General features: G+C 38.7%; 1 protein-coding gene across 7 annotated transcripts in view; it reads left to right on the forward strand.

Annotated features, from left to right (window-relative positions):
• RASAL3 (RAS protein activator like 3) overlaps positions 1–23,279 on the forward strand; it is a 46,687-nt gene that overhangs the window by 3,921 nt on the left and 19,487 nt on the right. For 6 of the 7 annotated variants that reach the window (XM_081317905.1, XM_081317911.1, XM_081317908.1 and 3 more), the window contains exons 3-8: positions 8,984–9,099; positions 9,238–9,316; positions 16,969–17,051; positions 17,653–17,741; positions 19,434–19,539; positions 20,053–20,151. In XM_081317905.1, the coding sequence (XP_081174031.1) occupies positions 8,984–9,099; positions 9,238–9,316; positions 16,969–17,051; positions 17,653–17,741; positions 19,434–19,539; positions 20,053–20,151 (572 nt within the window). The remainder of the gene's footprint in view (positions 1–8,983; positions 9,100–9,237; positions 9,317–16,968; positions 17,052–17,652; positions 17,742–19,433; positions 19,540–20,052; positions 20,152–23,279) is intronic. The other variant, XM_081317907.1, reaches the window with a different exon arrangement.

Genomic DNA, 23,279 nt, shown 5'->3' on the forward strand with positions numbered 1-23,279 from the left:
CATTTCTTCTGAAACCTCAGCCTGCCATGCCCCCCCTTTGCAGCCCATTTAACAGCTGAGCTGAACATGGAAGGACTTGTTTGTCTTGTTTCTTCTTTTCTTTAGACTAGCCAGACCCAAGTCCTGCAGTCGTTCTTCATATGTTTTAGTCTCCGGGCCTTTGATCATCTTAGTTGCTCTTCTCTGATTTTTTCCCAAACTCTCAACATCTTTTTTGTGATATGGTGACCAAAATTGATTGCAGTATTTCAAATGTGGTCTTACTAGGGATTTATAAAGCGATACTAATACTTCATGTGATCTTGATTCTATGCCTCTGTTTCTACAACCCAGGATTGTATTAGCTTTTTCAGCTGCTGCTGCAAACTGTTGGTTCATGGTTAAGTGATCGTCCACTAGGACTCCAAGGTCCCTCTCACAGTTACTGATTTTAGGCCAGGTCTTGCCCAATCTGTACTTGTACTTTTAATTTTTCCTACCTAAATGTAAAACTTTGCTTTTCTCCACATTAAAATTAATTTTGTTGGATAGGGCCCATTGTTCAAGTTTGTCAAGATCTTTTTGGATCCTGAGTTTGTCTTCTGGGATGTTGGCTGTTCCTGCCAATTTGGTGTCATCTGCAAATTTGATGAGTTCCCCTTCAATTCCCTCTTCTAAGTCATTGATGAAGATATTGAAGAGTACTGGGCCTAAGACTTCCCTGGTACTCCAGGAGTTTTGAAGAATGTGGTACAATGGTTCTGAGATAATATCTGCCAGCTCTTTCAGAACTCTAGGATGTAATCTGTCAGGCCCCGGTGATTTATGTTCATCAAGGTTGGATAGGTGTTCTCTTACCATTTTCTTGCTTATTTTAATTTTTGTTTCTAATTTGTCTTTTGCAGTGGTTTTTTTGGTATGTTGGGCTATAGTTTCTTTTTGTGTGAAGAATGATGCATAGTATGATTTAAGAAGCTCTGCTTTCTCCCTGTTGCCTATTATTTCCTTGCTATCTTCTCTCTTTAGTGGACCTACAGTTTCCTTGACTTTTTTCTTGTTGGTAATATGTTGGAAGAAACTTTTTTTTATTATCCATGATTTCTGTTGCAAGTCTTTGTTCGTTCTGAGCCTTTGCTTTCCTGACTTCATCTTTGCATGTTCTGGCTGTCTGCTGATAATCGGCCATAGCTATATGCCCCTCTTTCCATTTTTGTATTTGTCCTTTTTGTCTTTCAGTTTGTCAGAGAGATCTTTGTGCAGCCATGCTGGTTGCACAAAGCATGCACAAACAACTCAAGAAGCTTGAGAAATTTTGAAAAATAAGATTATAAAAGCCCATTCTAGCACAGTACCAATGAAGAAGAAAAATAACAGCTCTCAAAAAAACCCCAGCATGACTGCATAAAGAAATCTCTGATAAATTGAAAGACAAAAAAGACAAGTATAAAAAGTGGAAAGAGGGGCACATAACTAAGGCAGAATATCAGCAAATAGCCCAAGCCTGCAAAAATGAAGTGAGGAAAGCTAAGGCTCAAAATGAACTAAGGCTTGCGACAAAAGTCAAAAATAACAAAAAAGGGCTTCTTTCAACATGTAAAAAACAAAAAAAAATTAAGGAAATGATTGGTCCATTAGTGGGAGAAAGTGGCAAGAAGATGACAAGCAACAGGGAGAAAGCAGAACTACTTAACTTGTTTTTGCATCCATCTTTACACAAAGGAAAAAACAGTCCAACTTATCTAAAACAGTACCATAAAAAACAGATTAGAAACACAAGTTAAAATAGGGATGAAAATGGTAAGTGAGCATCTGTCCAACCTAGACTAGTTCAGATCACCAGGACCAGATAGATTACACTCCAAGGTTCTGAAGGAACTGGCAGATGTGATCTCAGAACCACTGAACTCTATCTTTCAAAGATCCTGGAGCACTGGGGAACTACCAAAGGACTGGAAAAGAGCTGATGTAGTTTCCATCTTCAAAGAAGGGGAAAAATTGATCCAGGAAACTACAGACCTATCAGCCTGACCTCAATACCTGGGAAGATTCTGGAAAAGATAATTAAGCAACAAATCAGCGAACACCTACAGGCAAACAAAGTCATAACCAAAAGCCAACATGGGTTTGTCAAAAACAGATCATGCCAGACAAATCTTCTTGCATTCTTTGACCAAGTGACAAAATTAGTTGCCCACAGGAATGCTGTGGATATAATTTACTGGGACTTCAGCAAGGCATTTGATAAAGTAGATCACAGCCTACCTACTTGATAAGATAGAAAAATGTGGGTTAAGACAGCATCACCACCAGATGGATTCGTAGCTGGCTCCTCAATGGAACTGCATCTACATGGAGGGAAGTGTGTAGTGGGATGCCCCAGGACTCTGTTCTGGGCCCAGTGTTCTTCAGCAACTTCATCAATGATTTGGATGAGAGGATAGATGGGGAACTTATCAAATTTGCAGACGACATCAAGCTGGCAGGAATAGGCAACACTCCAGAAGATAGGTTTAAGATACAGAAGGATCTTGACATACTTGAACAATGGGCGCTATCTAGCATAATGAAATTCAGTGATGAAAAAAGTAAGGTTCTACATTTATTCAAGAAAAGCCAAATGCTCAGGTACAGTATAGGTGATATATTGCTCAATAGTAGTAAATGTGAGAGGGATCTCAAAGTCCCAGTGGACAATCACTTAAATATGAGCCAGCAGTATGCTGCAGCTGCCAAAAAAGTCAACACGGTGCTAAGCTGCATTAACAAAGGGATAGCATCAAGATCACGTGAAGTGTTAATACCACTTTATATCACCTTGGTGAGGCCATACTTGGAATACTGCATCCAGTTTTGGTCACCAAGGTATAAAAAAGATGTTGAGACTCTAGAAAGAGTATAGAAAAGAGCAACAAAAATTATTAGGGGACTGGAGGCTAAAACATATAAAGAACATTTGTTGGAATTGGGTACGTCTAGTTTAATGAAGAGAAGGACTAGGGGTGACATGATAGCAGTGTTGCAATATCTCAGGGGTTGCCACAAAGAAGAGGGAGTCGAGCTATTCCCCAAAGCACCTGAAGGCAGGACACAAAGTAATGGATGGAAACTAATCAAAGAGAGAAGCAACCTAGAACTAAGGAGAAATTTCCTGACAGAACAATTAATCAGTGGAACAATCTGCCTCCAGAAGTTGTGAATGCTCCAACACTGGAAGTTTCTAAAAAGAGAATGGACAAACGTTTGTCTGAAATGGTTTAGGGTTTCCTGTCCGAGCAGAAGGTTGGACTAGAAGACCTCCAATGTCCCTTCCAAGTCGATGATGATGATGATGTTACAAGGGCCCTATCATTGTTCTCTGTGTGCAACTTCCAGAGTCCTCAGCATGATAGGGCCAAAATTTTTGGACCTTTTATTTGTCAGAAAATAGAGTTCAAAGAGCAAAGTGTATTATTTAACCTTTGTATGATCTCAAGGTACTCTATTTCTTCTTAAACAAGCACAGAAGACTAGAAATGGAAAAGAAAAGAGAGCTTTGGCTTTCACCTACTTCAATAATTTCATTATTTTATTTGTTCTTCCATCTGTTAAAGAGATAAAAGTCTGCAGTATTTTTGTTTATTAATATTGGAGTTATAACACTGAAAAAAGTGAGTGTTGTATGCCCACTGCTGATTAAAAAGCAGCTTAATTGGGAAATCACAATTTTGCTATTATAAAAAAATTAAAAAAACAGAAAAAATATCCTACCAACTGTGGTATAGCTCTCAAGCCAATAAGTTGCAGTAGAAATTCAGTAGTAAATATTCTTCAAATACATATCTTTCTACTGAGTTCTAAAAAGATATTACTGTTTTTATGGTGAAATCATTGGAAGTCCCTTATTCTGATTAATTTGCATGATGTACCACAAAATAAACACACGCATACATGTGCACACTCCAGATTACTTATCCCCCAATCAGCAGTTTGTCACTGGTGGGGACAAACTGGGACTGGGGATTATGATATATTGGAGGAAAGGAGGCCAAAAAAGTATAAGGAAGGGGGAATGGAGACTGTATTCAATCCATAGATCACATTTCTTTCCCAAGTTATTCAAACTTATCGGCAATTTTCTCCTGCATGGGAAAATATTTGTGCTGCAATCTTTTAATAAAGACTGTTGCCATATCCAATAAGGTGATACCCTCCATTTTTGATGTCATTTGTTTAGCTATAAGTTTTTAAAAGTTTATTTGCATTTTTTGTGCCTTCAAGTCATTTGTTGGCAAGTTTTCAGGAACAGTTTACTGTTGTCTCTAGGGCTGAATATTTGACCCAAGATGACCGAACTGGTCTTACGTATAAAATAGGAGTAGAACTCACAGTCCCCCAATTTCTACTTGGATGCCTTAATCGCTACTTCAAACTTTATTGTTTAAACTCATCTTAATGAGTTAAATTATAAAAGATGGATTTCCCAGGTAATGGATTATGCATATACATTTTCAGTATAAATAGTAAAAAAATAAGTAAGATTAGGTTTATACAATTTGATCCCCAAACACAGACATCCTAATTATTCATTTATATCAGAGTGTAAGAGGTGGTTCAGACTTGCATGTATGATGAGTCAACTGTATCCTGTTGACTCAAATTCTTTACTAAAACTGAAAGCAATCACAGATGTAACTAAAGATACTATACAGTGTCTTTATTCAGCAACTAGCTGCTAGCCTTGTTTTCCTACAAAAGGTAGCTCAATATTTGAATCAACATTAATTTTGATTGGAAAGATAATCATATAAAAACATGAGTAGGTTTTTATGTATTATGTAAATGCTCCCGTTCCTCACTGTCTGCAGTGGTTACACAGGAAGCCCCATGCTTAGAAAGAAATGAAGGAGGCAGTCAGCTGAGCAAAGTATCACCACTCCTATGCTGCTTCTGTTGCATCTGATGGATGCTACAAAGTTGCTCTAATTAGAAAGACTTCTAAACTGTAGGCCCACTAAAGAGAGAACATGGCAAGGAAATTACAGGCAACAGGGAGAAAGCAGAGCTGCTTAACTCTAAAATCAGTTATCTCAGTTCTCAAATTTGTCAAAACTGTAGCTTTATATTACTTCCACTTCAATATTGTATGTTTCTGTCCCCAATAAAATTAAAACACCACATGTTTAGCTTCTTGGGAGCCTTTCCCAAGAAATGGTTGTAAAATAGTAAAGAAAGGATCAATAATCTCACCCAGTTCCAAACATGCTGTTTACAATGTATTAAGTAGTGCTTTTTTCTTTGTCGGTTGTAAGCAGCTAATGGCTGGCCACAAGAATGTAGCCGGTCTTTCCTCTGCCAGTTTGGGGGGCTTTCCTTGGATCGAACGGAAAGACTGCCGTCTCTCTGTGATCAACAAGGCACTACTCCTCTTCATCGCCTCTTTGGGGCAATTTTAGCCCCTTTTTAGGGCCCCCAGCAGGGCAAAATCAGGTGTGGAATGCAGAGCCCTGCCTTCCTGCATCCCGTTTGTCCATGACACAAACCCGAAGTCCCTGCTGCATCCTATCTTAATGTCATCTTTTTTCTCTGTTAAAAGTCAATGATTCCGTAAGTGGGAGCATGTGGGAAAAATCACACTAATGAAAATAACTTTAGGATTAAATTATGATTGACTTGTTTATAGAGCTTTGTAAAATCTTATTGCTGTAAAAGTCTAGGTAGGGCAGCGGTCTGCAATCTTTGCTGCTTGGGGGGCCCAGCTTGGGGGAGAGGGGAATTGGGCCACGCAAGCCACATAGAATGTTTAATTTCACACATGGAAAATAACTTATAATTATGTACATACATACATACATACATACATACATACATACATACTCCATCCTCTGGAGAGTGCTAGTAGCAAAGTAAAAAAAGTTTTTAGTAGTACATCAATACACATGCACAGAACTTCACACGTGGGGCTAGAGTATTTTAATATGGACAAGAGTAATTTAATTTAATTTAATTTAATAACATTTATATACCGCCCTTCTCCCTGAGGACTCAGGGCGGTTCACAGGGCAGAATAAAATACCAAATACAAACATTAAAAAAAGATTAAACAGTTGCCCTAGTTAAAACAATAGAAGTACAATTCTAAAAACCCCAAGATAAAATTAAGAGACCAAAGATAAAACAACCCCACCGATCCCCATCAGGCTAGGCCAGCTTGTACCTTGTATATGCCAACAGTGTGTGTGTGTGTGTGTGTAGATGCACAAAAATAAAATGCATAAAGCCCTTTTTCAGCTGCTTTTAACATTGGTTGCAGTTGGAGATAATCTGGAGGTGGTAACAGAAGCTTTCCCCACCGACTTATTGGTTTCTTCATCTGACAAGGACACGGCCAGCCCATTTTTTAAAAAAAAAATCCCATTTATATCCCGCCCTTCTCCAAAGACTCAGGGCGGCTTACAATCTAAGCACAAATCAATTTTGCTCCTGATCTCTGTTGTTACACAGCAAATACAAGTTCAGGCAAGAGTCTCCTTGGGGCCAGGAGCGTGTCAGTCACTCCTTTTCCCTCTGCTCCTCCCTGAGCTTGAGCCTGAATATCAAGCAATATCTTCTACTCTGTTTCCTTCTGGATGCTTCATCTATAAAACCCTTTGTTCCAGTCATTATGGTGTTCCAAGGGTGATGGGAGTTGTTTTCCAATGCATTTGTGTGCCAAGTTTAGAGAAAGTGCCATCCACAGAAGGGCTGCAGCACACAAGGAAGACTAAAGACATTCCAGCTTACTTTGTTCTTCTCTTCTAACCCCCACAGTTAGCTCCTCCATCTTCAATGTCTGTCCAGCACTGTGATCTTATAATGGCAAATCATAAGCGTTCTATTCTTATCAGTATCCTTTCAGCCCAGTGCATTGAGAGGCCTTGCTGCTGGCTCCAGGAGACTAGAGGTCCCTCTAGTCTAGCTCTTCCTGCTTCACTAGCCATGCATGGTTCAGTTCTGATAAACCAGACTAAATGGAGCATCATATACAAGGATGGGAAGTATGTGAGGGAAGGGGATAAAACCCCATATCCTGGGCTGGTTCTGCTTTAGAAATGCAACTTCATTTTATACCAAAACTTAATGTATCTCTGGGGCTTGTTTGCTCCTTCCTCATTTTGACTGAATGAGTCATTGACAAGCATATTGTACCCTACACCCAACATCTTTCAGTAACTCAGATTTCTTGTTTCAAGGGTGCCATCTTCTGGTTTTTTTCCAAGACAAATAAGTGACTGAAGAGCAGAACATATCCATTACCTGAACATCTGGCACATGTAAACCAAAGATCTGAAAGGGAAGAGAACAAAGATCACTTTGGCCACTGTGAAAAGGCTCCATGATGAGCTGTACAGTGTAGTTATTTATTTGAATAGAATAGAGCTGGAAGAGATCTTGGAGGTCTTCTAGTCCAGCCCCTCATTCAAGCAGGAGAATGAATAGTATCTCAGACAAGTCACTGTCTAGCCTCTTCTTAAAAATCTCCAGTGATGGAGCACCTACAATTTCTGGAGGCCAGCTGTTCCACTGGTTAATTGTCCTCACTGTCAGGAAGTTTCTCCTTAATTTTAGGTTGCTTCTTTCTTCGTTCAGTTTCCAGCCATTGTTTCTTGTCCTGCCATCTGGTGCTTTGGTGAATAACATGACCCCCTCTTCTTTGTGGCAGCCCCTCAAGTACTGGAACACTGTTATCATGTCTCCCCTATTTCTTCTTTTCTTTAGACTAGCCAAACCCAAGTCCTGAAGCCATTCTTCGTATGTTTTAGTCTCTCCCAACATCTTTGTGATATGGTGACCAAAATTGGCTGCAGTATTCCAGGTGTGGTCTTACTAGGGTTTTATAAAGCAGTACTAATACCTTGCGTGATCTTGATTCTATGCCTCTGTTTATACAACCCAGGATTGTATTAGCTTTTTTGGTGGCTGCTGCACTGTAGGCTCATGATCAAGTGATCATCCACTAGGACTCCAAGGTCCCTCTCACAGTTACTGTTTTTAAAGCCAGGTCTCGCCCAATCTGTATTTGTACCTTTGGTTTTTCCTGCCTAAATGTAAACCTTTGCTTTTCTTCACATTGAATCTCATTTTGTTGGACAGGGCCTATTGTTCAAGTTTGTCAAGATCTTTTTGGATCCTGAGTTTGTCTTCTGGGGTGTTAGCTACTCCTGCCAGTTTGGTGTCATCTGCAAATTTGATGAGTTCCCCTTCAATTCCCTCATCTAACCCATTGATGAATATATTGAAGAATACTGGGCCTAAGGCGGAACCTTGTGGTACCCCACAGCTTACTTCTCTCCATGTGGATGTAGTGCCATTGAGGATTACTCGTTGAGTACAGTTTGCCAGCCAGCTACAGATCCATCTGGTGGTGATGTTGTCTAGTCCACCTTTTTTCTAGCTTACCAAGGAGTAGGTTGTGGTCTATCTTCTCAAATGCCTTACTGAAGTCTAAGTATACTACGTTCACAGTATTTCGCTGGTCTATTAGTTTAGTCACTTTATTGAAGAATGAAATAAGATTGGTTTGTCATGATCTGTTTTTGACAAACCTGTGCTGGCTACTAATTATAACTTTGTGTGCTTCTAGTTGTTCGCAGATCTGTTTTTTGATTATCTTTTCCAGGATCTTCCCAAGTATTGATGTTACTGACTGGTCTGTATTTTCTTGGGTCTGTTTTTCCCCCACTTTCTTGAAGATGAAAACCACATCAGCCCTTTTCCAATCCTCATTTATTTCCCTGGTACTCCAGGATTTTTGAAAGATGTGGTGCAATGGTTCTGAGATAACATCTGCCAGCTCCTTCAGAACTCTGGGTTGTAAACTGTCGGGTCCTGATGATTTATATTTGTCAAAGTCAGATAGGTGTTTTAGTGGGAAGGAAAATGTGAGAAGTACTCACTCTTCTATATCATATGCTGGGGATTTGATCTTGGTAAGCTTAGAGACATATTTCTGCTCATTCACACATTATATCCATATTTCTCCCTACAGGTGATGATTCTGTTGTCCAGTTGATTCAAAGCATGAGTCCTGGTGTTCCTCCTTGGGATGTGGCTAACGTATCTCTACAGGATGGACGGCTGGTGTTGTGGGGCAGAGATGAGGAGGTGGGAGCATTTCTGTCTTTTAGAACTTAAGAAGGGGCAGGAGTGGAATCTGAGCATGCTTAGAGGTTATGTGAGGGTAGATTGATAATAATATATCAAAATAGTGGATCTGCCTAAAAGTTCTCTTTTCTATTTTAGAATCTGCTTGCAAAGTGGAAACGAACCAGCAGTTCTGTTTCAGAGAATAACTCAATATTCCGACGAGATAAGGAGAATAGTGAGTGTTGTCTCTCTCTTACATGCACACACACAAACACACACACACACACACACACACACATAGGCTAAATGTGTGACCAGATGACTGGAAATAAAGAAGGGGTGGCTGGATTTATTTTCAGCTTGTTCTCTCTCATCCACCCTATTATTGATATCAGGTATTTCTTAAGCATATTAATTATTTCCTTGGAGTTGAATGGTGGGCAGTAGGACTGCTGGGCACTGTGATGCTTTTGTCATTTTGTCTTGTCTACAAGAATGACTAGACATTTAACTGGGATTAGCACCTTAATCCACACAGCTAGTCCTTTTAGACCCTCATTTTCCCTTTCTTTTTTGATATGACAACTTACTGGGAGATAGACCCATTGGTCTTCTGGTAGATCATCATATCTCAGATGTAAATAATTTACTGGTTCTTCAAACAGGGGTTTCTTGTGGATGGGATGGCAAAAGCCAAAGTTTCCATCCAAGGCTTGGATGTTAGTAACTTGCACACCAGTTAAAAACCAAAGAGGTGGGAAATTGCAAAGGAGTTTAATGCACAGGGATTTCCATGTCTTCTAGAGGATTGAAAGATCGATATTCCTATGGCTTGAAACTTTACAAAGCAAAAAACTCTGCTATTTGACCACCCCTCTCTTCCCTCCATCTCCTACCACCAATCCAACTAGCACTCTGTGGGGTTTGATGGGATGCCTACTCCTAAGGTGCTCAGGTTTGGGTTTCATGGGGCTTAAATCTTCTGTTGGTCTCAGTGAAATCTGAGTCCTTTTCTGGAAGAATGGATAGCCCCCCAGGATTAAAGGAACCAAAGATTTAGCTACTGAGTACAAAAAGGGGAAAAGTAGACTCAAGAAACCACAAGCTAGTCAGCCTGATATTGGTACCTAAAAAATCCTAGAAAAGATAATCAAGCAATGAATTTTCAAGCACTTTGAAAGGAACAAGGCATGAGTTTGTTAAAAATAGGTTGTGCCAGATAAATCTTTCTGCTTTTGTTTACTTATTTATTTTTACAAAATGATAAGATTAGTAATCCAAGAAAATGCTGTGGATACAGCTAATCCTTACAACCATAACTGAGTCCATTCACTAATACAGATTTAATTCCTAATCCTTTATTCTTTTCTCTAACCATTGATAAAATAAGTCCCAAGTTTGATAATATTTTGTTTCTTCTTTTTCTTTCAACCTCAAAGTCAGGCTGTCCATCTCCACACATTCTAGTATTTTTTAAATTATTTCTTCATCCAATGGTATTTCTTCATTTTTCCAATATTGTGCGAATATAATTCTTGCCACTGTTATTACATGTAAAATCAATATATGCTTTGTTTATCAGTCTTTTCTGGCATTATACCTAATAAAAAAAGTTCAGGTTTAAAATCTACATGTTTTCCCAACATCTTTTCTAGCCACGTATGTATTTTTTTCCAATAACTCTTTGCTTTGGCACATCTCCACCAAACATAGCAATAAGTACTTGACGTGTTTACATTTCCAACATCTATCTGACATGTTTTTAAACATTTTTGCTAATCTTGCTGATGGCAAGTGCCATCTATAAAACATTTTATATAAGTTTTCTTTTATAAGGAGTTGACATTGTCAATTTATAATTTCTTTCCCACAAGTTTTGCCATTTTTCTAATTCTATATTATATCCAAATTTTTTTGGCCATATTATCATTGTTTCTTTAACTCGTTCGCTTTCCATTTTCAAATTCAATAGAAAATTATAAATTTTCTTAATTAATTTCTCATCAGGGATTAATAATATCAAACAAGGTTTACTCCTTATAAAATCCATACAGTTTAACATCTTTATCATATCTAACTTGCATTTGTAAGTATGCCCACCATGATAGATTTATACCCTGATTTTCCATTTCTTGTTTTGATTTTAAATTCCCTTCAGAATTTAGAATATGTATGTCCAATTTTTTTCAAAATTAACTAAATTTGGATGTACAAATGCTTCCATTGTTGAAAGCCATCCTGGAATTTTCAAGTATATTTTACATTTTATTTTTTCCTATGTTAATGATAATGTGTTTCTTATATAGTGGTTCTGAAGGTACTAATGGATTTTATTTTTCCCATACCATAAAAAGTGTGCCAACTGTAAATCATGTCCCTCCAAATAAAACAACCTTTTGTTTCTAAGAGTTATCCATTCTTTTACCTATGTTAATACCGATGCTTAATAATATAAGACCCACCCTGGCAAACCAAAACCTCCATTTTCCTTGGCTTCTTGTAACATTTTCATCTTAATTCTAGCTTTCTTTCCTTGCTAAATGAATTTCAAAATTAATGAATTTAAATCTTAAAAGAATTTTTTCTCAAGTTTTATAGGTATTGTTTGGAATAGAAACAAAAATTTTGATAATATATTCATTTTCGCTGTAGCAATTCTTCCTAACATCAACAGTTGCAGGTTTTTTCCATTTTTCCAAGTCCAGTCTTATTTGATTCAATAATTTTGTATAATTATCATCTTTTATCGTTGAACATCTTGCTGTTAAGTATATTCCCAAGTATTTAACCTTTTTAACTATTTGTAGTTCTTTTTTTCTGGCACTTGTTTTTTTTTTTTTTTTTTTGCTTATCTGAGAGATTTTTAACTATTACTTTAATTTTTTCTCTGTTTATTTTCAGTCCTGCTATTTCTCCATACTGTTCTATCTTCTCCAGTAGTTTAGGGATCGTCTCCAAAGGTTCTTCTAGAATAAATACCAAATCATCTGCAAATGCTTGCAATTTGTATATTTCACCTTTTATTTCTAGTCCTTTAATTTCTGTATCTTGTCTAATATTTCTGTTTAAAACTTCCAAAGTTAAGACAAATAACAATGGAGATAATGGACATCCTTGTCTTGTACCTTTTCTTATCTCAAAGTGCTCTGTGTAGTCTCCATTTACAATCACTTTCGCTGTTTGTTTATTATATATTGTTTTAGTCATATTTATAAAGTTTTGTCTAAAGTCCATTATTTTTAATTGTTGGATCATAAATTGCCAGGAAACATTATCAAATGCCTTTTGAGCATCTAAAAATATTAGTGCCAATTGTTTCCCTGGATGCAGTTCATAATATTCCAATATATCCATTATAACTCTTAGATTATTTTTAATTTGGCTCTTTGGTAAAAATCCATTTTGGTCTGAATGTATAAATTCAGTTAAAAATCTTTTCAGTCCCTCCATTATTATTGAAGTAAAATTTTTATAATCCACATTTAGTAATGATATTGGTCTGTAATTTTTGTATCTGTGTCAAATCTGAATCTTCTTTTGGTATTAAAGTAATATTTGCTTCCGTCCATGTATTTGGGAGCTTAGCCTCCAACAAAAGTTCATTACATACATTTTTCAATGGTACAATTAATGTATCTTGTAAACATTTATATAGCTCGACCAGTAGTCCAGCTGGTCCTGGCATTTTCTCATATATATTTTTTGTCTTCTTATAGCTGTCAATGCTGCTAACATCGAATGTTATTGCTTGACAAGAGATGAAGAAGTAGCTATTTCATATGTTAAACTTGTGTATTGGTTTAGTTTAAAAGTTGGGAGGAGGGAAGAGTAGGAATGCACTTTCAAGGCCATTTGTCTCTCTAAAGAAGATATGGTTTTGGCGGTTCTTCTAACAGAAGGGAAACTGATTCTTTAAATTAATTGGAGAATATGATTAATGACAAAATTAGAAAGGTGGAGAATTGTGTTTTAATATATTGTGCAAGGGGCGGAGATTTCAGATTCCAGCTTCCTTTGAGCAAGCATTTGCCAGTGTATTAGGCTAATAAAGGACTTTTAAGGTAAACAGAGTCACTTGAAAATTCCATACATCAGAAACTTGAAATTAGCCTCTGTTAGTTCCATTATTGTTATTTTTTCTTCTAACATAGTTTTAAAGTTTTCTGAAATTTTTGGTAATTTTTTTTCTTCCAGATATTGAATCATTTTCTCCCATGAAATTTCTTCTATATCGTACAATTTCTTATAGTATTCTTTAATTATCTTTTTTATTTCTTAATTTTTAAATTGTAAACAGCCTTTTTCATCTACTAAGTTATTTATCAGTTTTTTCTCCTTCTGTTTTTTAAGTTTGTAAGATAGCAATCTTCCTGGTTTGTTTGCATTTTCAAAAAAAAATTGTTTTGCTCTTTAAATTTGCTGTGCCAATTTTTCTGATTCCATCAAATTTAATTTATGTTTTATTGATTCCATTTGTCTTTTCAGTATTTTCTTTTGTGGATTTATTTGCAGTTCTAATTCTAATCTTTCAAATTCTTCCCTTAATAATATATATTGTTGTCTTTTTTCTTTGTTTTTTTTTGCCGTATATATTATAGCAATACCTCTAAAAATATGCTTTGGCTGTATCCCATACATTTTGTAGTGTTGTATCTTCTTTTTTGTTTTCTTTAAAGAAAAACTGCATTTCTTTTGTTACTAATTCTATAAATTCTTTTTTTAATATAGATTGATTCAAAGTCCATCTTAATTTTTTTGGTATTCCCTTCCATGACATTTTTAAAGGGTTGTGGTCTGCCCATGTACCTAATTCTATCTCAATATCCTGCATAATTGTCCTTAATTCAGGTGTTATCCAAATCATGTCAATTCTGGACCAGGATTTATGACTGTTTGAATAAAATGTGTATTGTAGTTTTTCTGGATTAGTTTCCCTCCAGACATCTTGTACCCCAGTTTCCTCTATCATATTAAAAAAAAGTCTTAGGTAATCTTTTTCTTCCACTTTTTCTTGTTTTGCTACTTTTATAATCTAATGTCCCATCCACTATTGCGTTGAAATCTCCTACTAAACAAATATTTTGATACTCCATTTCTGGGGATTTTGGTAGAATTCTTCTTGTTTATTATTTGGTGCATATATTACTACCAACAGTGTTTGTTTGTGATGTAAAAATATTTCTACCATCACAATTCTTCCTTCTTCATCTGAATAAATCACTTTAGAATCTATTGTCTCTTTAATATATACAGCTACTCCTCTTTTTTTCTGTTGTGCTGATGTGTGATAAAGTTTCCCAATTTTTGGGTATTCCAACAGTTTGTACTATTGTCTTTTTATGTGTGTCTCTTGCAAACAAATTACAGTATATCTATATTTAGTTTCTGTAGTTTTCTGAAAATTTTATTTCTTTTTGATGGGGAATTTAGTCCATTTATGTTCAGTGAAAAAATTCCATTTTCTTTCTCCATTTTAATTACATATATTTTGGTCTTGTCGATCTCATAGTCCTCTATTCTCTTGCCATTCCCTCATCCTCTTGGACAGGCTTCTCTTTCGGTTCTTGTTTATAGAGTTGTTTCCTCAGTTGTTTCTTTTGTTTGTTTCTGGCCTTTTCTCTCCTCTTGTTAATGTTGTACTCTTTCATTTAGGAATGCTTGATTTCTTTCATCAAAGTCTTGTGCCTTCCAAACTGGATCCAGTCGATATCTTGTATTATTCCAGTTGATTAGGATCCCTTCTGGCATCAGCCATCTGAGGTTTATACCTTTTGCACTTAGCTTTGTAGTTAGAAAGTGATATTGTCTTTGGGTGTCTCTTATTCTCTTAGGGATCTCCTTTAACGCCACAATTTCTTTATTCTTATATTGTAATGGTTCATCTCTGACTCTTCTCAGTATCTCATCTCTTATTGTTTTCTTTATAAATCTTACATGGACTTCTCTGGGTAGTTTATATTTCTTTGCATAGCTTGAATTCATTTGAAATATTTAATCTGTCTCCATTTGTATCTCTGCTCGGTCTGTTTTTAAAGCCTCTGCCAGTAAATTAATAATCACTTCTGCTATATCTTCTTCTCTGTCTTCAGGAATATTTTGAAAAGCTGCAAATGTTCCTTCTAAGCTTTGATTTGCTTGTTCTAATTTTTCATTTTCTTGCATTAGTGCTTCCATTTTTTGTCAATGTCATCTGATTTATTTTCCATTCTCTGAATTTTTTGTTCATTTTTAACAATCATTTGCTGATGAGCCTCAAACTGTGTCTTTATGCCCAGCATTTGTTTGTTTAATTTATCAAAGTTACTTTTTGTCTCTTCATGATTTCTCTCTATTGATACTTGAATTAATTTTAATGTAGTTTGCATCTCAGTTTGAGCAGTATTTATTTTTTCTCACTGCAACATTGTTTCAATAGATCCCTGGCTTGTTGGGCTAGATGTTCCAACTGAGGGTACCGAGGAAGTTTTTTTCATAAGTCTGGTGAAATTTGGTGCACTCATTTTTCAATTAAGTGAGTTTATAAATTCACAAGGAGAAAAAACAATTTTTTAAAAAAAAGGAAAAGTCCCTTTGGGAGAAGGGCGGTATAGAAATCTCAATAAATTAAATTAAATTAAATTAAAAGGAAAAAAGGCAACTACCTTAGGCTAAAATCCAACCATAAAATGAGCCAACTACTTTAGGCTAAATCCAGATGCTCCAATCAGTTCAAAGATGTAAAAAGCCCTCTGTCTTCAAATAATTCCTGTTTTAGTTATATCCAGGGTCAAAAGATATGATTGTGGAGAGTCTTTTCTAGTATAAGTCATATAAAGCTCTTTGTTTACACCAGGTGTTATTTCAAGGTCAAGAGCTTTTCAAGTTCTTTTAGTATTTGGTATTGCTGTAGTATATCCTTTCACCATTAGATGTCGTTATTCACTATATTGTCTATATCCAGGTTTAGAAGGTTTTTTGAAAAGTTTTCTTTTAAAGTTCTTTTAAAATTATTTCTCATAAAAATTGAATATAAAAAGATTGTCCACAAACTAGGAGGTTAAGTAGTTTTTCTTTAAGTCAGTCTGAATTCCATTTTTAAGTATTCTTTTATATTCTTTAATTTCCTTCCCCTTTTTGTAATTTCTCATCACTTTTAACTCCCTTCTTCCCTGCTCTTTCCAGGGTCTTTGCTTCAGAATTTTTTTCCGATCAGGGGATCTCTATTTCCAAGTCCATAAGGAAGAGGAATAAAACAATCTCACCCAGTTTCAGCACATTGTTGACAGTCAGATGTTCGCTGGTGCACTGTGGCTCCTCGCTTTTTTTTCCAGCTGACGATGACTTGGACTGCCTGTGCTTACAGGCAGTCTTTCTTCCATCCGTATGAAGAGGTTCCTCGGTTCGTTTGGACTGACCACCATCTGGTCCAGACTCCCAAAGCTTCCCTTCTTCTTTGTTGTCCTTCTAGGGCAACTTTCCGACCCCTTGGGGTTGCCAGACCAAATGAAATCAGACTAAGAAGCTGGAGCTCTGATTTCTTCCACACGTCTCATCATAGCATCAGACCAGAAGTCAGTAGAGTCTCAATTTATTCTCTGTAGTACCCAAGATAGGACAAAGGGTAATGGGTTGAAGCTTTAAAGAGGGAAGTTCAAATCTGAAGTAAGGAAGAATTTCCTGAGTATGAGAGCTATTAAGTAGTGGAACAATCTCTTTCCTGTAATTATAGGTGCTTTATCAATGGAGTTTTCAAGAAACGTTTAGGAAACGTCTCTGAGATGATACCAGGATTAAGAGGTTGGGATTAGAAAAGCTTCAAAAGTGCCTTTCAACTCTTTGATTCTATAATTCATTTGTCCCCCAGCTGTTTCACTGTGTTTGACTTCTATTTAATTTATTTTGTTTCAGCAGAGTTTTCCCTAGGTGGAGAGGCTTCGGAGAAAAAGGCTTCCCAGGATGCTTCTTCAGGCACACAGCTTGGCAATGTGAAGGTACAACTGGGGGGGGGAGGGCAAGAAAGTCAAGTAAAGGCAATCTCTTGATGACACCCTAGCTTCTTGGGGTTCCCCTGTGGCCCTGCTTTCCCCAGTTTAGTGTTCCCCAAGTGTTCCAGAATCTGGAATAAAAATCCTATTGTAGGAATGTTACTTCAGAGTTGTAGCAGCTTCCCATATTATTCTTGTCCTCCTTAAGTCATTGCAGATCATTCCACTGCTTCATCTCACCTCCAATTCTCAGTCATTTGTTGTCTAGCTGCATTAACTCCAAACTTCTCACATTAAAATCAAAATCAACACATGAGGCCTTGAGGGACACATATTTGGGGAGGGGTGCTGTCCTTGGCTATGATATGTTGTTTGGATCAATTGGTCTTAACTGCTTCACAAGTATCTTGCTAAGGCATAGCCCATTCATTCTTGCTCTCTGGTGTGGGAGACATTGCCTGGGTTGGCTTGGGAAAGGCTGAGAATCTTGGAAGAACCTTGGACCAAAACATCTCTAGATTTCTTTCAGCTGTGCCCCTTCAGCTTCCTACTCTTCAAGGGGTAGGAAAATCCTCATAATTATTCCTTTTTCTCTTCCTATTTCCAGGGCATGCTTTGGAGACGTTTCAGAGATCGGAAGGGATGGCTCCATCCTAAGAATGATTCCTCAGGTGAATCTGCTGTGAATGGCAATAGGTAGGCTCTAACAGGAATTCTCATTGCCTTATCTTGTGTGCCTCTTTCTGGATTCACTTTGTTTTCCTGAATATATTGGTTTAGGTGTGATGAGCTCATCCTATTCTTTATGTTTCAGCTGGAATCCTGGCAAACAGTTTAAGATATGGTCCCAAAATGTTATTTGTCTGTTCTCTGAACTTCCATTCATTTAATCCAGATTTCCCCAAACCAGGTGCTTTCTAGATGGGCCATACTTTTGGGGGAGGGGGAGAGAGAGGGGTTCGTGTGAAATGAACCAGTTGGGGGAGACTGATAGTCCAACCCAAAATTAAAGTTCTGAATATTTTATAACAGAAAAAAATATTGGAGGATTGTGCAAGAGAAAATAAAAATTTTAAGAATGAAAGCATCTTTATAATGTAGTGTGACTATTATGGCATATAAAAGGTTGCTAGGTCAATGTCTTCCTGATAGCTTAAAAGGATGCTATGTTTATTATCAACAATTTACTGCATATGGCAGTAGCAGTCACAGCTGTCCCCAGACCCCTGATATTCCAGCAGTGGAACAAAAGGCTTCTCATACCTAGCAAACAAACTGAGCACTATCCAGACATAATAAAAGTGCTGCTGGCAGAAGATTATTAGGTTCAAAATACAATTGAGAAACACTGAGAATCAGCGTTACCTCTCAAAGACTGATAAATTCCCAGGTACCCCTACACTCTCCACTATTGAATTTTTTTAAAAAGTATTTTATCCTGCAGCACTCATAGTTTCAAGAGCATATATAACTGATTGGACACATGGTATAACTCATTTTATCGTGATTTTTTTTGCCAGCATGTCTCATTCTTCCTACCTTCTGATATTTGGCCAAAAATTCAGCTATATGAAAAAACCAAAGAACTAGCTGGTAAAGGTAAAGATGCCCTTGAATCAAGCTGACTCCATTTGTGCAGTTTTGGGGGCAGCATTATGGAAGCACTTTACCATCCTAGTCCTCCAAGATATTTTTCCAATTTTCCCAGTCTAGATAATAGCCCTCACATTCCAGATGGTCAACCAAGTCATTTCTAACTTGGGCCAAACCTGCTTAGTTCTAAGAAGTTAGCTAAATGTCTCTACTTTCTAAGAAACTGTCTGGTACGGCAGTCCAGAAAGCAGGTGCACTGTTAACAAAATGGCGCTTGGAGCACAGCAAGCTTATCTGTTACTTGAGCTCTGGCTTGAGCCCAAACAATCATTTTCACAGTTTGCTTCATTTGTGACTTATCATCAGGGCCTTGTTCTGGAATACATTTCCCATTTCCTCATCCTGAATAGGCTTCTGGGTTTAAAGTCTTTGGACTTTGCTCAGGTATGTCTTCACCATTGCTTCTAAAAATGATCCTGGCAGGTCTACAAGAGAATGGGTCACTGACTCCCTGAATTCTGAAGCAAAGTCTCCTTTCCAGGATATGGGTTTGGGAAGGTTGAGGGTTGACTGTAGTAGAATTTTTGGAGTCTTTGGACAAGGCTATTCATCTTCTCATGTCTCACTCAATTCTAGTCTAATCTTAGCAGGAAAAGCAGGCCTGCAATGATTTCCTCAATTAACTGATGATCTGAAAATAATTTCTGAATAGCAGCAAGTCTTTGCAAATGCACAGGAGTTTGTGGACACATTCTATTTCTTATTCTGGCCTGGCCTTTCCGTTGCTTCCTACAGGGAGACCTTGCCTGGCCCAGCTCTCACCCTGGACTTGAGCAATGAGAAAGATGTCTTGATCAGACCACTTCATAGCAGCCTTGTGGGAGAGCAGCACTGCTTTGAGGTATAGAATAACCATATATTATTTCATAAATTGATTCAGTAATGAAATAATTCTATATTCTGCAAGTGGTCCTGGAGATTCAGCTACCTTCAGATTGAAACTCAATTTCCTGTTAATACTCCATTCATCCATAAAGTTGTTTTGGCTAGATGCAGGACTTCAGGAAGTTCTTGGCTACCATGATCTATAAAAGAGGCAGAAGGCTTAACTTATACACCCTTTGTCACAGGGCAGCTGCAGCCCAAACATTTTGCAGCCTGAGCAGCATAAACATAAGTGTCCTCTGCTCTTTGATAGTCATGGCAAACCAGCTTAGTCTGGTATCTCAAGATGAATATATTATATGAACCCCTGCCCTTTTGGCAGTCATGAATCATGCAGTGTCATAAACCCCACTTCATCTACTTACTGCTTCCTCACTTTGTTAATCCTAACAAAGGGACTGTTACCCCAGAATGAGAGAAGAGACCAGATTGGCCCAGGGCATGTCTTAACCAGAGTTCTCCTCTTTAGGTCCTGAGTGCTGGGAAACGCTACTGCTTTAGCTGTTCATCTGCTGCTGAGAGAACCCATTGGATGGAGAACTTACGTCAAGCTGTCCAGCCCAGTATGGTAAAGCAGTTATGACTTGTACTGTTCAGAAAATGGGCATATTTCTCCAAAGGAAATTTCTTTCACCAATACCACTTTCTTTCTCCCCGTATCTTCTCCTTATAAAAATCTTCCTTACTTGTCTTCTGCCATGGTCTCTGTTCTTGTCTCTGTCATTTATCCAAAGCAGAAATTCTAGTCTTTATGACCAAGAAGTCATAAAAGTTGGCAGTGCTTATAAGCACTGATAGGCCCCTCCAGTCTCTCCCACATATGTCTTCTACCCTCTGCTCTCACCACCAAATCCTTAATCTTGATCTTTCAGCTGCTTTAGACCTAATCCTGTTCATTTCTTGCCTTTTCTTTGTGAATTCACCTTTATATTTAAAAGTTTCATGTATTACCACATAGCTGTAGGAGATGACCAGGTTGAGCCCAAGGGAAGGTAAAACACATCATCGGTCTCAAGTCCCTTCATGCCCATCAGAGATCCTTGAATTCCATTGATTCTGATCTACCATTGTTAGTAGTTCAGATTCTTAGAGAGCTTTAGTGTACAATAAACTTATATATATTCATTTGAACTGTCTGGACTCCTGATTTCCTGCACTTGACAACAGTTTTCTTCAGTACTTATGGTAGAAATATGGGTTTCATAGGAATTACAGTCCAACACATCAAAAAGGTGCCACACTGGGCAAGTTTCAGCACATCTTTTTTTGGTATATATATTTTTAACAGAACATACAGTAAATCATTCAGTAATTTGTAAACAATATGTTGTCTGGGTAACATTTATAAAGCAATCTTTAACAATTGATTTCTATAATCTATATTCCATATGTTAATTTCAGTTGATTTCCCTTTTCCCCAAAGTATCCTTCTTTGCAAACATTAGATTAAAACAATTCTCATTATTTTGATAAACAATTAAGTATATAGTTTTTCCAATATTCCTATTAATCATTTTAGTTGCCTTATCATAAATCCTCTTACGTGTCTATTTCAGTTTATTTCTCCCCACCCAAATTCTAAATATTCTTACTAGTGACAGTTTTCTCAACAATTAATTACATTTACATTGGTGGATTTAATTCTATTTTTTTCCATATAAGCCCTCTCATACTTTTATATTTCTTAAGCAATGGATAAAAAAGTAGAAAGAGAAAAGAAGAGAAGAGAAAGACAAAAAAGAGGGGAAAAAAGAGAAAAAAGACAAAAAGACTGAAATACAAAAAATAACATACTACTTAAAATATGTATCCCTCCTAATTTAGGGAATGGCAGCAGGTGTAAGATCAGAGGGCCGTATCGACCTCCGGGAGGGCCTCTCCGCTATGTACAAGCGGTGAGGCGCTCCAACCCTCTGTCTTCGACCCAAGGTTCTGGGAGCGGGGATGTGCAGCCACCTGAGCTCCGGCTGGTGTACCTGAATGCCAGGTCCGTTGCTAACAAGGCTCCTCTCGTCCGGGATCTGGTCGAGGGTGAGCATGCGGACCTGGCCTGCATCACGGAAACCTGGTTGGGCCCAGAGGGTGGTACCCCCCTGGTTGATCTTTGCCCACCAGGCTTCCGGGTGCTACACCGGCCTCGGACTCAGGGTAGGGGTGGGGGAGTGGCTGTGGTTATGAGGGAGACCTTATGTCCGCAGGAGGCCACCGTTCCTCAGATAGTCGGGTGTGAATCTCTCTTATTGAGGTTTGGTCCTAGGGCGCAGTTGGGCTTGCTGCTGGTGTACCTTTCGCCTAGTCGCGCAGCAGCAGCCCTGCCTGAGCTTCTCGATATCCTCTCAGGGCTGGTGATTGAGTTTCCCAAACTTATGGTTTTGGGAGACTTCAATCTACCATCCCTGGGAGGAGCATCTGAGTTAGCTCGGGAGTTCATGGCTTCCATGACGGCCATGGACCTGACACAGGTAATTCATGGACCGACTCATGAGGGAGGCCACACCCTTGACTTGGTTTTCTTATCTGGTCGGTGGTTAGATGATCTTGGTGGGGGCTCCCCAATTGTTATGCCCCTGTCATGGACCGATCATCATCTCCTGCGGCTGGTCTTCCGTTTTGCCACTCCCCACCGTGGGGTTGTTGAGCCAACTAGATGGTTCCGCCCCAGGCGCTTAATGGACCCTGAGAGGTTCCAGGCAACACTGGGGTCCCCACCTGCCTCCTCAGCTCACAGCTCGGCAGATGCCTTAGTGGAAGCCTGGGAAAGGACGGCCACGGAGGCACTTGACCGAGTTGTACCCTTGCGGCCCCTGACCCGGCGCAGATCCCAATGGGCTCCATGGTTCTCCGCGGAGCTCTGGGAGATAAAGCGTCGGAGACGGGGCCTAGAGAGCGTTTGGAGGTCCAGCCGATCTGAATCCGACCGATTGCGACTAAGAACCCATATTAGGTCTTATCTCGCAGCGATGAGGGTGGCGAGGTCTAACTACTTCGCTGCCCTCATCGCGTCCGCAGATAATCGCCCGGCCGCCCTGTTTAGGGTGACCCGCTCCCTCCTTAATCAGGAGGTGAGTGAGGAACCCTTGCAGGGGCGTGCCGAGGAATTTAGTCAACATCTGTCGGACAAAATCGCTCGGATTCGGACCGGTTTGGACTCCGACTGGGCAGTATCGGACGATCAGGACACGAGCGGTCTTGTCAATGTCACCTGGGAGGAGTTCGATCCTGTAACTCCGGAGGAAGTGGACAAGATCATGGGGAAGCTGAGCTCCACCACATGTTTATTGGACCCGTGCCCTTCCTGGCTGGTTTATGCAGCCCGGGAGGGGACACGAGGCTGGTTCCAGGCGGTTATATCTGCCTCTCTGAGTGAGGGTAGTTTTCCCGCCGCCTTGAAAGAGGCGGTGGTAAGACCTCTCCTCAAGAAGCCTGCCTTGGACCCGGCTGTTTTGAATAACTTTCGTCCGGTCTCCAACCTTCGCTTTCTTGTGAAAGTTGTTGAGAGTGTGGTGGCGCATCAGCTCCCTCTGGTCCTGGATGAAGCGGATTATCTAGACCCGTACCAATCGGGCTTCAGGCCCGGGTACAGCATGGAGACGGCATTGGTCGCGCTGGTGAATGATCTCTGGAGGGCTCGGGACAAGGGATATTCCTCTGTCCTAGTCCTATTAGACCTCTCAGCGGCTTTCGATACCATCGACC

Source organism: Vipera berus (genome assembly GCF_964194415.1).
Source record: "Vipera berus genome assembly, chromosome: 2".
Lineage (NCBI taxonomy): Eukaryota > Metazoa > Chordata > Lepidosauria > Squamata > Viperidae > Vipera > Vipera berus.